Genomic DNA, 11,478 nt, shown 5'->3' on the forward strand with positions numbered 1-11,478 from the left:
TAGGCGAGTCAGAGCTCTGGGGACGGCAGCCACATATATCTGGGGGAAAAAAACCCCCTGGTGATTCTGATAAACTGACCCTACTCAATGGTTTAGAACCGCTGGCGCGACCCTAGATCCATCTCCCCCACAGATGCCTTCCTACTGCAGTTAGGCTGACTGTGCCTGAAGCTACCACCGCACAGCTCTTACACCTCTGTTTCGCTCTTGGTTATTTCTTCTGTGTAATTACTTGTTTGCATAGCTGCCTCCCCACTGGGCTGTGACTTCCTTTTGGGTAGTGGCTCTGTCTCATTCATGTGTCCCCTCCTTCCCCTCCAAACGCCTGGCAGGGAAAAGTGTTCTTAATAATAAATTGACGTGAATTGGGGCCGGTGGTAGGGAGGCTGTTCATCGATGAATCTGGAGTGAAACTGGATAGGAAAACGTGTCAGGATTAGTCTGAGGTTGGGCTGGGTGAGGAGGCTGTATGGGAGGGTCCTAAAGTGAGTATGGTGCCATATCAGGGTGAGTGAGGCTGGGGAGAGACCAGAGGAAACGCCATATATTTGATTTTGACAGGTGTCTCAGAGAGATCATGGGAATTTCCTAGCCCCTCTGCAGTGTGGGATTCCATTTTGGGCACCAGGAGTCTTGTTTTCATAGCTCTGCCTCCTGCTCGGGAATAACGCTATGCAAGTCCTGAGCTACCATGACAATTCCCCTCCCAGGAAGGAAGCACAGGTTCCTCCTCTAAGTTCCTCCAGTGGGCAGTCTGGGGTATACTCTGTTCCTCTGTCTCCATGTCTTGGACACTGGTCCCTACATCAGCGGTTGGGCTTAAGCCCTGGAGGCCCTGACACGTGGGTGGCTGAGTCAGCACCTCAGAAATGGACTTCAGTAGGAAACCTGATGATTCAGGGCCTCAAGAATGGCATTGGACAAGCCACCATACCAGCTGCCTGGGCCTCCGCCTCCTCCTTGAGGTGGCAACAAGGAACTCAACTCAGTCAGCTCATCCCTGGGGCACCCAAATTACCTGCCCTTCCAAATTCCAGGCCTTCAGCTGCCCTCTGCTGGGTCAGCCCTGATGCTTCTCAGGGGGCCCCCAAAACTGGATCAGAGCTTGGTAGAGAGGGTTTCAAGAGGATAAAAAAGCAAACATACTGGAGCTTCCGAGGAACCCCACTTTCCTACTGTAAAAGCTCCAAGAACCACCTCTCATCCAAAATAATTGCCTCTCCTCTCTTCACTTGCTCCCTCTCCTCAGTTTCCCCCACCCTGGCTGCAAAGTCAGATGGCCTCCCCTTTTCCAGGCCTTAGCACTGTCATACAAGCAAAACATGCAGCCTTTTTCATTTTCTTTTTTTCTTTTCGTGTTTGGTCTTAAAGTGTTTCTTGGGCTTCCCTGGTGGCACAGTGGTTGGGAGTCCGCCTGCCGATGCACGGGACATGGGTTCGTGCCCCGGTCCGGGAGGATCCCACGTGCCGTGAAACGGCTGGGCCCGTGAGCCATGGCCGCTGAGCCTGCGCGTCCGGAGCCTGTGCTCCGCAACGGGAGAGGCCACAACAGTGAGAGGCCCGTGTACAGCAGGAAAATTTTTTAAAAAGCGTTTCTCTGTTGATCACTCTGTGTGTGTGTATATAGGGAGGGGAGGTAAGTTGTTTTATTTTTTTCTGAGATAAAGTTTTAAGAAACTAAAGATGTGTATCTTGGCCCCATAGCCCTAGAATCCTTACTAGGATTCTTTCTGTCTTTGTGCTTGGCTGCTGCTCTCTGCCCCTCCCCCACTTTAAGTCCGCTGGGGGTCTGAAGGTGGGGCCGTGGGGATCTCCTTTCATCTGCTCCTCGTCTGCCCCTGCCTCGCCAGGTACTGCCCTGCCAGGAGTGGAGGTGGGGCCCTAAGAGGTTTGGCCGAAGGTTGCCCTGGAAGGGGTGTGAGTGGTCGGGCTAGTGACTGCGAGTTGGGACGCCTGAGGCCCCAACTGAGTCACTGGGCTCTTGTTGTCACCTGGTTGCTGAAGTCCCCGCTCAGCAATGCAGACCTCTTCGGAAACAGCAGCAGCTCCCATGCTTCCAAGCTTTCAGGAGATGCCGCTGGCCTGATGGTGAGGCAAATGGGCGGGCGGAGGGGGGGGCGGGGACCAGGGGGCAGCTGGGGCGGTGGGGAGACCTGGGGCGTGGATCCGTGCCCCTCCTCCCTGTGCCACCGCCTCCTCTTCCTCCTCCTCCGGGTCGGGGACCTGGGGGAGGGAGGGTCTCCATCTTCTCTCTGGCCCCTGCCCCTCACACAAAAAGCACCCCTTCCTCAGCTCCTTCCTCAGCCCCGGGGCCCCCCTACCCAGCAGTGCAGGCCCCAGGGGCTCCTCAGCTTCGCTATAGTACCCTTCCCAGTCCTGCTACCCCCACCACGCAGCCCCGGCCCGCGATGACGCCCCCTTCCTGGGGTTCCCTCCCCTGGCCTCGGGGACTGCCCCTCTCCCACGCCGACGCCCCCAGGACCCTCCCGGGCTGCGGAGAGGCCCTCTGATCCCTGAGCGGGGTTATGAGTGGCCGGAGGACCGTGACCCTGAGGGGCCCCGAGGTTCAGCCCTCCATGGCGAGAAGCAGCACCCCCTGCTTCATGTGCCTGCAGGGCTCCGAGGTGAGCGGGCGGGTGTGGCGCTGCGGAGGGCCTCAGGGCTGCAGAGTGTCCCCCCGGGCTGGGCCTCTGGCAGAGGCTTGAGGGCACCGCGTCAGGTGAGACCCAACACTCTCCCCTCTGTGCCCAGGCTCCTGGCACCACGTCCAGAACCTGGACAGCTTCTTCACCAAGATATCCTTTTTTTTTTTTTTTTTTTTTTTTTTGCTGTACACGGGCCTCTCCCTGCCGTGGCCTCTCCCGTTGCGGAGCACAGGCTCCAGACGCGCATGCGCAGCGGCCACGGCTCACGGGCCCAGCCGCTCCGCGGCACGTGGGATCTTCCCGGACCGGGGCACGAACCCGCGTCCCCTGCATCGGCAGGCGGATTCTCAACCACTGCGCCACCAGGGAAGCCCGTCCAAAATATCCTTTTGTGCTCTGCCTGGCAGAAGGGGCACGGGAGGCAGGGAGACAGGGGTGCAGTGGGTCGCGGACTTGGGGGCTAAGGAGTCGGCGTCCTCAGGAAAGTCCCATCATGCTGCAGGCTTAATTCTTGACGCCCTGCCACATCTAGAGCTACCACCAGGGGAGTGGCTTTGCCTGTATCCTGCTGGAGGATGTCTTCCAGCTGGGCTGAGAGGCTTGTCCCGGACCCCAAGCTCTTCCCCTTGCTTCCTCAGTAGTGCATGCTGCTTCTAGCCCTCCAGCGCCTTCCCAGGCACCCCAGGGGCTCAGCAGGATGGGTGAATCCAGGCGGGCCCGGAGGCTGGGGCAGGAGCCCTGCCAGCCCTCTGGCCTGATCACTACTGCACTCCCTCCTGTCCTAGACGATTCATTTTCATCGTCACCTTCACAACCTTCCTTCTTCGCCGTGTGGATTACAGCGTTCTCTTTGCCAACCAACCAAAAAAACCGAACAAGACCTGGCTCGCTCCACAGCAAAGTGACCTTGTCAGATGCTATCCTACCCTCATCCCAGTGTGCCCAGCGGTGAGTGACAGCTGGTGGGGGAGGTGATGGGGGAGATCAACCGACAAAAGCCTCCCCTCCTTTTGTTCCTTGGTCTAGATCAGCCATTCTCAGGCCACCTTTAATACATTTAAAATTGGTTGGGAACCCAACTCCCAAGAACTTTTGTTTATGAGAATCCTATCTATATTTACCTTGTTAGAGATTAAAGCTGGGAACAGCTTTAAAACCTAAGAACGGGGCTTCCCTGCTTCTCAACGCAGTGGTTGAGAGTCCGCCTGCCGATGCAGGGGATGCGGGTTCGTGCCCCGGTCACGGAGGATCCCACGTGCCGCGGAGCGGCTGGGCCCGTGAGCCATGGCCGCTGAGCCTGCGCGTCCGGAGCCTGTGCTCTGCGACAGGAGAGGCCACAACAGTGAGAGACCCGCGTACCGCATTAAAAAAAAAAAAAAAAAAAAAAAAAAAAAAAAAAAAAACAGAAAAAAATCCTAAGAACGTACAAACATACATTCCATCGACTGTGACCATGATGTCACGTAGCCTCCGGAAAAGGCCACTGTACACTCTTGGGAGAAGGGGAATGAAAATGGCATAAAACCTTAATATTCTATGAAAAGTTTTGACTTTGCAGACACTCACAAGGGTCTGGGGACCCCTCGGGCCCACACTTTGAGGACCACTGGTCTGGCTGGGTCCCCTCTCCAGGACCCCCGTCGCTCCTCAAGCCCGGTCTCCCTTGCTGTGTATGGGGCCCCTACTTTCTCTCTTCTGTCTGTCCCAGCGGCACAGGATGCGCTGCAGCCCCCTGCTGGTCTTCCTGCTAATCCTGGCTGCTGCCTTCTGGCTGTTCCGGCTGCTTCGCTCGGTCTGCAAACTCTTCAGCCACTGGGACATGCAGGTGTTTTCCAGGGAGGCCCTGCACATCCCCCCAGTGAGTTGGGTGAGCGTGTCTGTAGAGGGGTGCCATGTCAGGGGGCAGAGGATGGGAAGGAGTAGGGGGCTGTACGGACAGAAGGATCCGCTGGGAAGAGGGCAGAAGGCCTTAGTGACACCTACCCTTGGCCCCGAATAATGTTAGGAAGTGGGGTACCACCCCTTAGAACACAAGGTCCTTACCCTTGTGGAGCTTAGTTGATGCAGATGGTTATGGAAGATGATACACAGTCACATGCTTGTGGTCCAAACAATGGGTCTTTAGAGGAAGGGCCGTCACCTGACCCTACAGAGCAGGACCAACCGGGGTTGGGCTGGGAAGGATAGGAGGTGGGCAGGCATTCCAAACCCCGGGCAGGAAGGGGGCAGGGGAAGCAATGAGCATCTTTGGGCAGCAGTAAGGAGACTGACCCACCAGCCTGCAACTGAGTGTTCAGGCCCCGGTCGGTGAGCCCACCCCCTTTTCTGGCCCGTTTGCAGGAAGCTACTTCGCCGGCCCCTTCACTGTCCCTGGTCAGCTTTGCTCTTTCCTCCCCATCTTGCTCATGCTTCTTCTGGCTCTGTACCCAAGTTCCTTTTTTTTTTTTTGCTGTACACGGGCCTCTCACTGTTGTGGCTTCTCCCGTTGCAGAGCACCAGCTCCAGACGCTCAGGCTCAGTGGCCATGGCTCACGGGCCCAGCCGCTCCGCGGCACGTGGGATCTTCCCAGACCGGGGCACGAACCCGCGTCCCCTGCATCGGCAGGCGGACTCTCAACCACTGCGCCACCAGGGAAGCCCCTTTTTAAAAAATGTTTTTTATTTTTATTATATTTTAAATGCATTTATTTCATTTATTTATATTTGGCTGTGTTGGGTCTTTGTTGTTGTGCATGGGCTTTCTCTAGTTGCTGCGAGCGGGGGCTACTGGGCTACTCTTCGTTGTGGTGTGCGGGCTTCTCATTGCGGTGGCTTCTCTTTGTCGCACAGCACTGGGCTCTAGGCACGTGGGCTTCAGTAGTTGTGGCACGCGGGCTCAGTAGTTGTGGCACACAGGCTTCGTTGCTCCCCGGCATGTGGGATCTTCCCGGACCGGGGCTCGAACCCGTGTCCCCTGCATTGGCAGGTGGATTCTTAACCACTGCGCCACCAGGGAAGCCCCCAAGTTCTTTCTTTAAGGCACAGTGCAAAGGCTACCTTCAGCAGCCAGCTTTCCTTGCTCATCTCAGAAGTGCAAAGCCTTTTACACAGCCCTCCTGTGCAGCAAAGGGGAGAGGTTCTCGAAAGCCCACCTAAGCACGGAAGCACAAGCCAGAGCACAGGAAAGAGTGGCGAGGGCTGGGGATGGGGGTGGGGAAGGTCAGGAGCTGGACCACTGCTCCTCCAGGAGGTGCCTGCCCCATCTCTTTCTCCTTCCTTCTTCAACCTCTTCCTTCCAGGGGAAAGGGAGACCCTGGGATGGACTGGGGAGGCTGGCCTGGAGGGACTTGACTAAGCTGGACTGGGGAGGCTGGGTGAAACTGGGTTAAATGAAGTTTGCAGATGAGCTCCAAGTGAGATCTGACAGCCTCCACCCCAGATGGGGACATGGCCATTGTCTTAGGAAGGTTAATCTGAGGGGGTGGGGTGGGGCGTGTGTGTGTGTGTGTGTGTGTGTGTGTGTGTGTGTGTGTGTATCTCAAAGCGTGCTGAGGTAAAAGTTTGGGGGCTTCTGGGCTCAGCGAGCTGGTACCCTAGGAACGGGAAAGAGACTGCCTTGTTACCTGCAGCTCTGATGTACCTTGTATGTGTAGGGCTGTGGGCATGGGGGGGCGAGCGGTGGCCAGGAAAACCTGCTCTTAAGGAGCTGAGCTCAGATACATGTAGAGTTCGGTTTATGAGCTGTTCCTGGGAAGCACATGACTCACGGCCTCAGGAGGGACAGGAGGCTGAGGAACACAGTTTAGAAGAGGATGAGGGGAACTAAGAGGTGCCCCTTGTTGGTGGCAAGAAGGGAGGGCGAGGGGGCAGAGAGCGAAAGGTGGCAGCTCTCGTGCCCGAGAGACACGGGGGGAGGGCGGCAGGGATGCATCTCTGGTCACGGGGAGTTGGGGCATCGCCGTGGAGAGGAATCCAGGCGGCTGGCGCTCAGGCGTCCCCTCCGCAGGACGAGCTCAGCTCGGTGCCCCGGGCAGAGGTGCAGTCCCGCCTCCTGGCGCTGCAGAGGAGCGGGGCTGGGGGGGCTGGGGGCGGGGAGCTGTGCGTGCAGCCGAGGCCGCTGACGGAGCGGGACGTCCACCACCGCATCCTGCGCTACACCAACTACCAGGTGGCGCTGGCCAACAAGGGCCTGCTGCCGGCCCCCTGCGCCGTGCCCTGGGGAGGCAGGGCGGCCTTCCTCAGCCGCGGCCTGGCGCTCAACGTCGATCTGCTCCTCTTCCGCGGGCCCTTCTCGTTCTTCCGCGGCGGCTGGGAGCTGCCCGACGCCTACAAGCGCAGCGACCGGCGGGCCGCCCTGGCCGCGCGCTGGCGGCGCACGGTGCTGCTGCTGGCGGCCGTGGACCTGGGGCTGAGCCCGCTGGTGCTGGCCTGGCAGGTGCCGCACGCCTTCTACAGCCGCGCGGAGCTGCTGCGGCGCGAGCCCGGCGCGCTGGGGACGCGCCGCTGGTCCCGCCTGCAGCTGCGCCACTTCAACGAGCTGCCGCACGAGCCGCGCGCGCGCCTGGCCCGCGCCTACTGCACCGCCGCCGCCTTCCTGCGCGCCGCCGCGGCCCCGCCCCTGCTCGCGCTGCTGGCCCACCCGCTCGTCGTCCTCGCCCGCGCGCTCTTCGCCGCGCTGCTCGTGCTCACCGTCTACGACGAGGACGTGCTCTCCGCGGAGCACGTGCTCACCGCCATGACCGCGCTCGGGGTCGTGGCCACCGTGGCCAGGTGCGATGGGGGAGATGTCCGGGGAGGGGGCATTCCTCTGTCCTGGGGCTGGGCCTCCAGCGCATCCCTCCCCCTCCCCCCAGCCCTGCATCGCAGCCGCACATCCTCTGAACGGCAGGCCCCTTCTCCACCTCCGTCCCGCCCTCTAGGTCTTTCATTCCGGGTGAACAGGGCCAAGGTCATCAGCCGCAAATCCTGCTGCCGGCGGCCTTGGCGCTCATGCACTACCTGCCCTGCCGGCAGGACCAGCGCTTGCCGGCAGATGGCGCGGCTGCTGCAATACCGAGCGGTGAGGGTCACGCCCTTAGCGGGGCTGCGGAGGACGCTTGGCTGCCCGCGGTGTCTGGGGACAAACGGGGCTCAGGGCTGGCCCTGCCGGGCGTCGGGGGAATGACTGGGTTGGAGGTTTCCTGCTTGGCGAGTTTGGTTGCCCGCACCAACCCCTTCTCAGCCTCACCCCTGCTTCCCCAGGTCTCCTTCACGGAGGAGCTCCCGTCCCCTCTCCTCACCCCACTGTTTCTGCTCTTCTGGTTTCGCCCCCGCGCCTTGGAGCTTACTGACTTTTTCCGTCACTTCACTGTAGATGTGGCCGGGGTTGGGGGACATCTGTTCCTTTGCCCTTATGGATGTGAAGCGCCATGGCCACGCTCAGGTAAGAGCCTGTCCCTGGTTGTGCGGGGCTGTGGTTTGGTAGGAGTTTGCTTGCCTCACTCAAAGCAGAGCTGGGTTCCACCCCCAGCTTCATTGCCTGCCACCTGTGACCTCGAGCTCGTCACTTCACTTCCCCTCAGGGCCCTCATTTGTCAAGTGAGGACGATGACCAGCCGGTGCGTGGGGCTGTTATGAGGATTACGTGAGGTGACATGTGTAGAGCCCTACCAGAGTCCCCAGCATGTCATAACACCTGTAAATGGGGACGCAGACCATCAGAGAGACCGAGAAACGTCCCGGTCAGTGGACAGGGCTGGAGTCAGGCCAGCCCTGGTATCCAGTGTGAACAGGTTTGGCAAAACACTGAGGTCACGCCGTATCCTAGTGCTGAGTCTGGACCCAGGTCCAGTTCTGCGGCTGTGTTTGTGGGGGTCTTGAGCTAGTCCCCATTCTTTCCAGTTCACCTGGGAAGAAGGAATGGGGGGGCTAGTGTTTCCTGTCCTGCCTACCCCAGGTGGCACCCACTACAGCCGTAAACGTGGTGTTCACGGGAGTTCCCCGGTGTCCTAGTGGTTAGGACTCGGCGCTTTCACTGCCAGGGCCCGGGTTCCATCCCTGGTAGGGGAACTGGGATCCCGAAAGCCACGTGGCACGGCCAAAAAAAAAAAAAAGTGCTGTTGGCAACACCTGAAGGACTGTTGTTGTCCTCAGTGGCTCTCAGAGGGACAGACAGAGGCCTCACTGTCTGAGCGGGTGAGGACGGGAAGACTGAGCTCTCATTGATGAGGTTCTCCCTGGTTCATCCACAACGGTGCCCTCCAGGCCACAGCTCCAAGTTCCTGGCGCACCTTCGAGGCCGGGTGCAACAAGATGCGGCCGCCTGGGGCGCCAGCTCGGTTTGCAGCCCCCGCAGCCCTGGGATCCACAGCAACTCTGCCTCCCCTCTGGGGAGTCGAAGCCTGCCTGCCCTGCTGCCCTCACCCCCCGGCCTCTCCCCACCTCTGTCTCACCTCTTGTATTTACCCCCTCACTAGCGCAGCCTGCTCTCCTGCCTTCCTTAGACCTCCGCCTCCCCTCCTGTCCTCTCTTCTGACCCTCTCTTCTCTTGCGCCCAGCCGGTGGCCTTCCCGGACAGCCTCTCGATGCAGCCCCTCGTGCCCCCCCAGGACCTGAGCCCCATAGCCCCCTGCCCAGCTGCAGCCACAGCCAGCCTCCTGGCCTTCATTTCCCGAATGACCCAGGACTCAAGGTGAGGGGTGGGGGCCTGAGACGCAGAGAGCAGGGCTGGTAGGGCTGATCCTCTAGGAGAAGGACGCAGGGGCATGGGTGGGGGTGATCAGGAAGGGGAGGTGAAGCCTGGCCATGTCTTTTTTTAATCCACTGTGCCCTGTGTTCTAGCTGTGTGTCCCCAGGAGGCACTGGGGGCCAGGAGCTGGCCCAGCTCCCAGAGCTTGTGTCTGCTGAGATGAGTCTCCATGCCATTTACCTGCACCAGGTGAGTAGAGGGGTGCCAGAAAGAGAAATGCGGGGAGAAAGCATCTGAACAAAATGGAGAGTGTGGAGGGGCTGGAGTGTGAGGAGTTACCCAACAGGGAAGAACACAGTTCAGAAGAGGGTGAGGAGAACTAAGAGGTACCCCTTGTTGGTGACAAGGCGAAGGGAGGGCGAGGGGGCAGAAAGGGAAAGAAAGGTGGCAGCTTTCGTGCCCGAGGGACACGGGGCGAGCGGACTCGAGGACACGTGGGTGTTCCGCACTCCTCTCCTGTAATCCTCTTAACAGCCCCGCCCACTGGCTAGTCGTTGTCCTCGTTTGACAAATGAGGGCGCTAAGGCTAGGGGAAGTGAAGTGCCGAGCTCGAGGTCGCAGGTGGCAAGCAGTAGAGCTGGGGTGGAACGTAGCTCTGCCTTGAGTGAGGCAAGCAAACTCCTACCAAACCACAGCCCCGCGCAGCCAGGGACAGGCTCTAAGCTGAGAGTGGGGGAGGAGATTTCAGCACCCTCTGCACCGAGCCCGGGGGCTGGGCCTCAGGCTGCAGGGCCGGAGGGAGCCCCTCATTCTTCTCCTTTCCATTTAGCTCCATGGGCAGCAGCAGCAGGAACTGTGGGGCGAGGCTTCAGCCTCCTCCCCATCCAGGCCCTGGTCCAGCCCGCCGCAGACAGTCTCGCCGGATGAGGAGAAGCCATCCCGGTCCAGTGATGGTGAGGCGGGCAGGGTGTGCGGGGGACAGACCCCGGGTGAACCGCAGGTGTCACAGCACTGCCCAGCTGGTGGCTTTTCTCACCAGGCTCCAGTCCTGCTTCCAGCCCCAGAGAGCAGTGGAGAGCCCAGAGGACCCGGGATCTGTTCCCTGGAGGGTTTCAGGAGCCCACAGACAGCCTGGCCAGGCCACTAGCACTGCCTGAGAGGGCTGCTCACAGCTGGTCGAACTGGGGTGGAGGCGGGGCAATGAGTAGGACACTGGGTGGAGTCAGACTCGGAGGGACGGGAACAGTGCTGGGAATTTGGGGTGATGGGGACGGTCATCTCTGGAACTTCAACCCCTGGACTGCTTGTCAAGAGTTTTTCCTCCCCCAGGCTCCCTGGCTTCTTCTCCAGCCACAAGAGATTGGACGCGGTAGAGTAGAAGGGCATGCTGAGCCCTCTTTAAAGATCCCCACGGATGCTTTAGCTGGGCAGAACTTGGGAGTCAGTGAAGGACTCGCCCCAGAGAAGAGAGAAAGGGTAGGAGAGGAGATGCCCAAGGCATCGGGAAACATGTCTTAGAGACAGTCCTCGCGTGGAGGGGCTAAGAGACGACTGTCTGCCCTGGAGTGGTCACCTGGGAAGAAGGGCCCGCGTGACCTCAAGCTGGAGGGCAGAGCCAGGATGGAGGCCAAGCTACACAGAAGGGAGCCATGAGGGACTGGACCTGGAAGGCAGTAGGTTCTTTAGACACATCTGGACCTTAGGTTCCTGTGGGGCTTGTGGAAGGACGAGAGAGGCGGATGTTTTTGGAGTTCACGTTGGTGTGACATCTGAGGAGGTGGCTCTGGCCCCTCATCCTGTCTGAAACAAGCAGGAAAGTCTGCTCGTGGCTGTGCTGCACATCTTTGTGACCTTAGTCCTGGAATCCCCACGCCTGGCAGCTGACCACTGCACCTGCTTCTCAGTCCAGATCAGGGAGCAACACAGAAGAACTACCTGTGATTGGCTGGAAACCACCACTGTTCTCCAGCGCTCCCTGCCAAAGAATTACCACCTCCACACTGTCTGCACAAGTTCAAAGACAAAGCTTGTCATTCATTCTGTAACTGTAATTGACAGCGCTGGGTTAGGCATCTTAGTAGCTCTTATAACTTCTGATCTGGTCTCTTATGGGGAATCTTCAGTAATAAATATTTGAATGATTTAGAGATCGGGCTTCAAGATAAAAATACTTCCAAGAGAGGTGAG

The 11,478-nt window shown here is 59.3% G+C and overlaps 1 protein-coding gene across 1 annotated transcript; it reads left to right on the forward strand.

Moving 5' to 3' along the window:
* Nucleotides 1-491: 491 nt before the first annotated feature.
* ATG9B (autophagy related 9B) lies at nucleotides 492-11,438 on the forward strand. Its single transcript, XM_067041709.1, is given in 19 exon segments — nucleotides 492-507; nucleotides 2,062-2,427; nucleotides 2,430-2,624; nucleotides 2,752-2,795; nucleotides 3,172-3,235; nucleotides 3,430-3,509; nucleotides 3,511-3,593; nucleotides 4,362-4,503; nucleotides 6,631-7,394; nucleotides 7,544-7,624; nucleotides 7,626-7,683; nucleotides 7,866-7,991; nucleotides 7,993-8,046; nucleotides 8,757-8,796; nucleotides 8,799-8,991; nucleotides 9,160-9,294; nucleotides 9,444-9,540; nucleotides 10,121-10,244; nucleotides 10,331-11,438. Coding segments are annotated over 19 exon segments (3,141 nt in total). The 3' UTR covers nucleotides 10,810-11,438.
* Nucleotides 11,439-11,478: the final 40 nt, after the last annotated feature.

The sequence above is a fragment of the Kogia breviceps genome, chromosome 9, assembly GCF_026419965.1.
Source record: "Kogia breviceps isolate mKogBre1 chromosome 9, mKogBre1 haplotype 1, whole genome shotgun sequence".
Taxonomy (NCBI): domain Eukaryota; kingdom Metazoa; phylum Chordata; class Mammalia; order Artiodactyla; family Physeteridae; genus Kogia; species Kogia breviceps.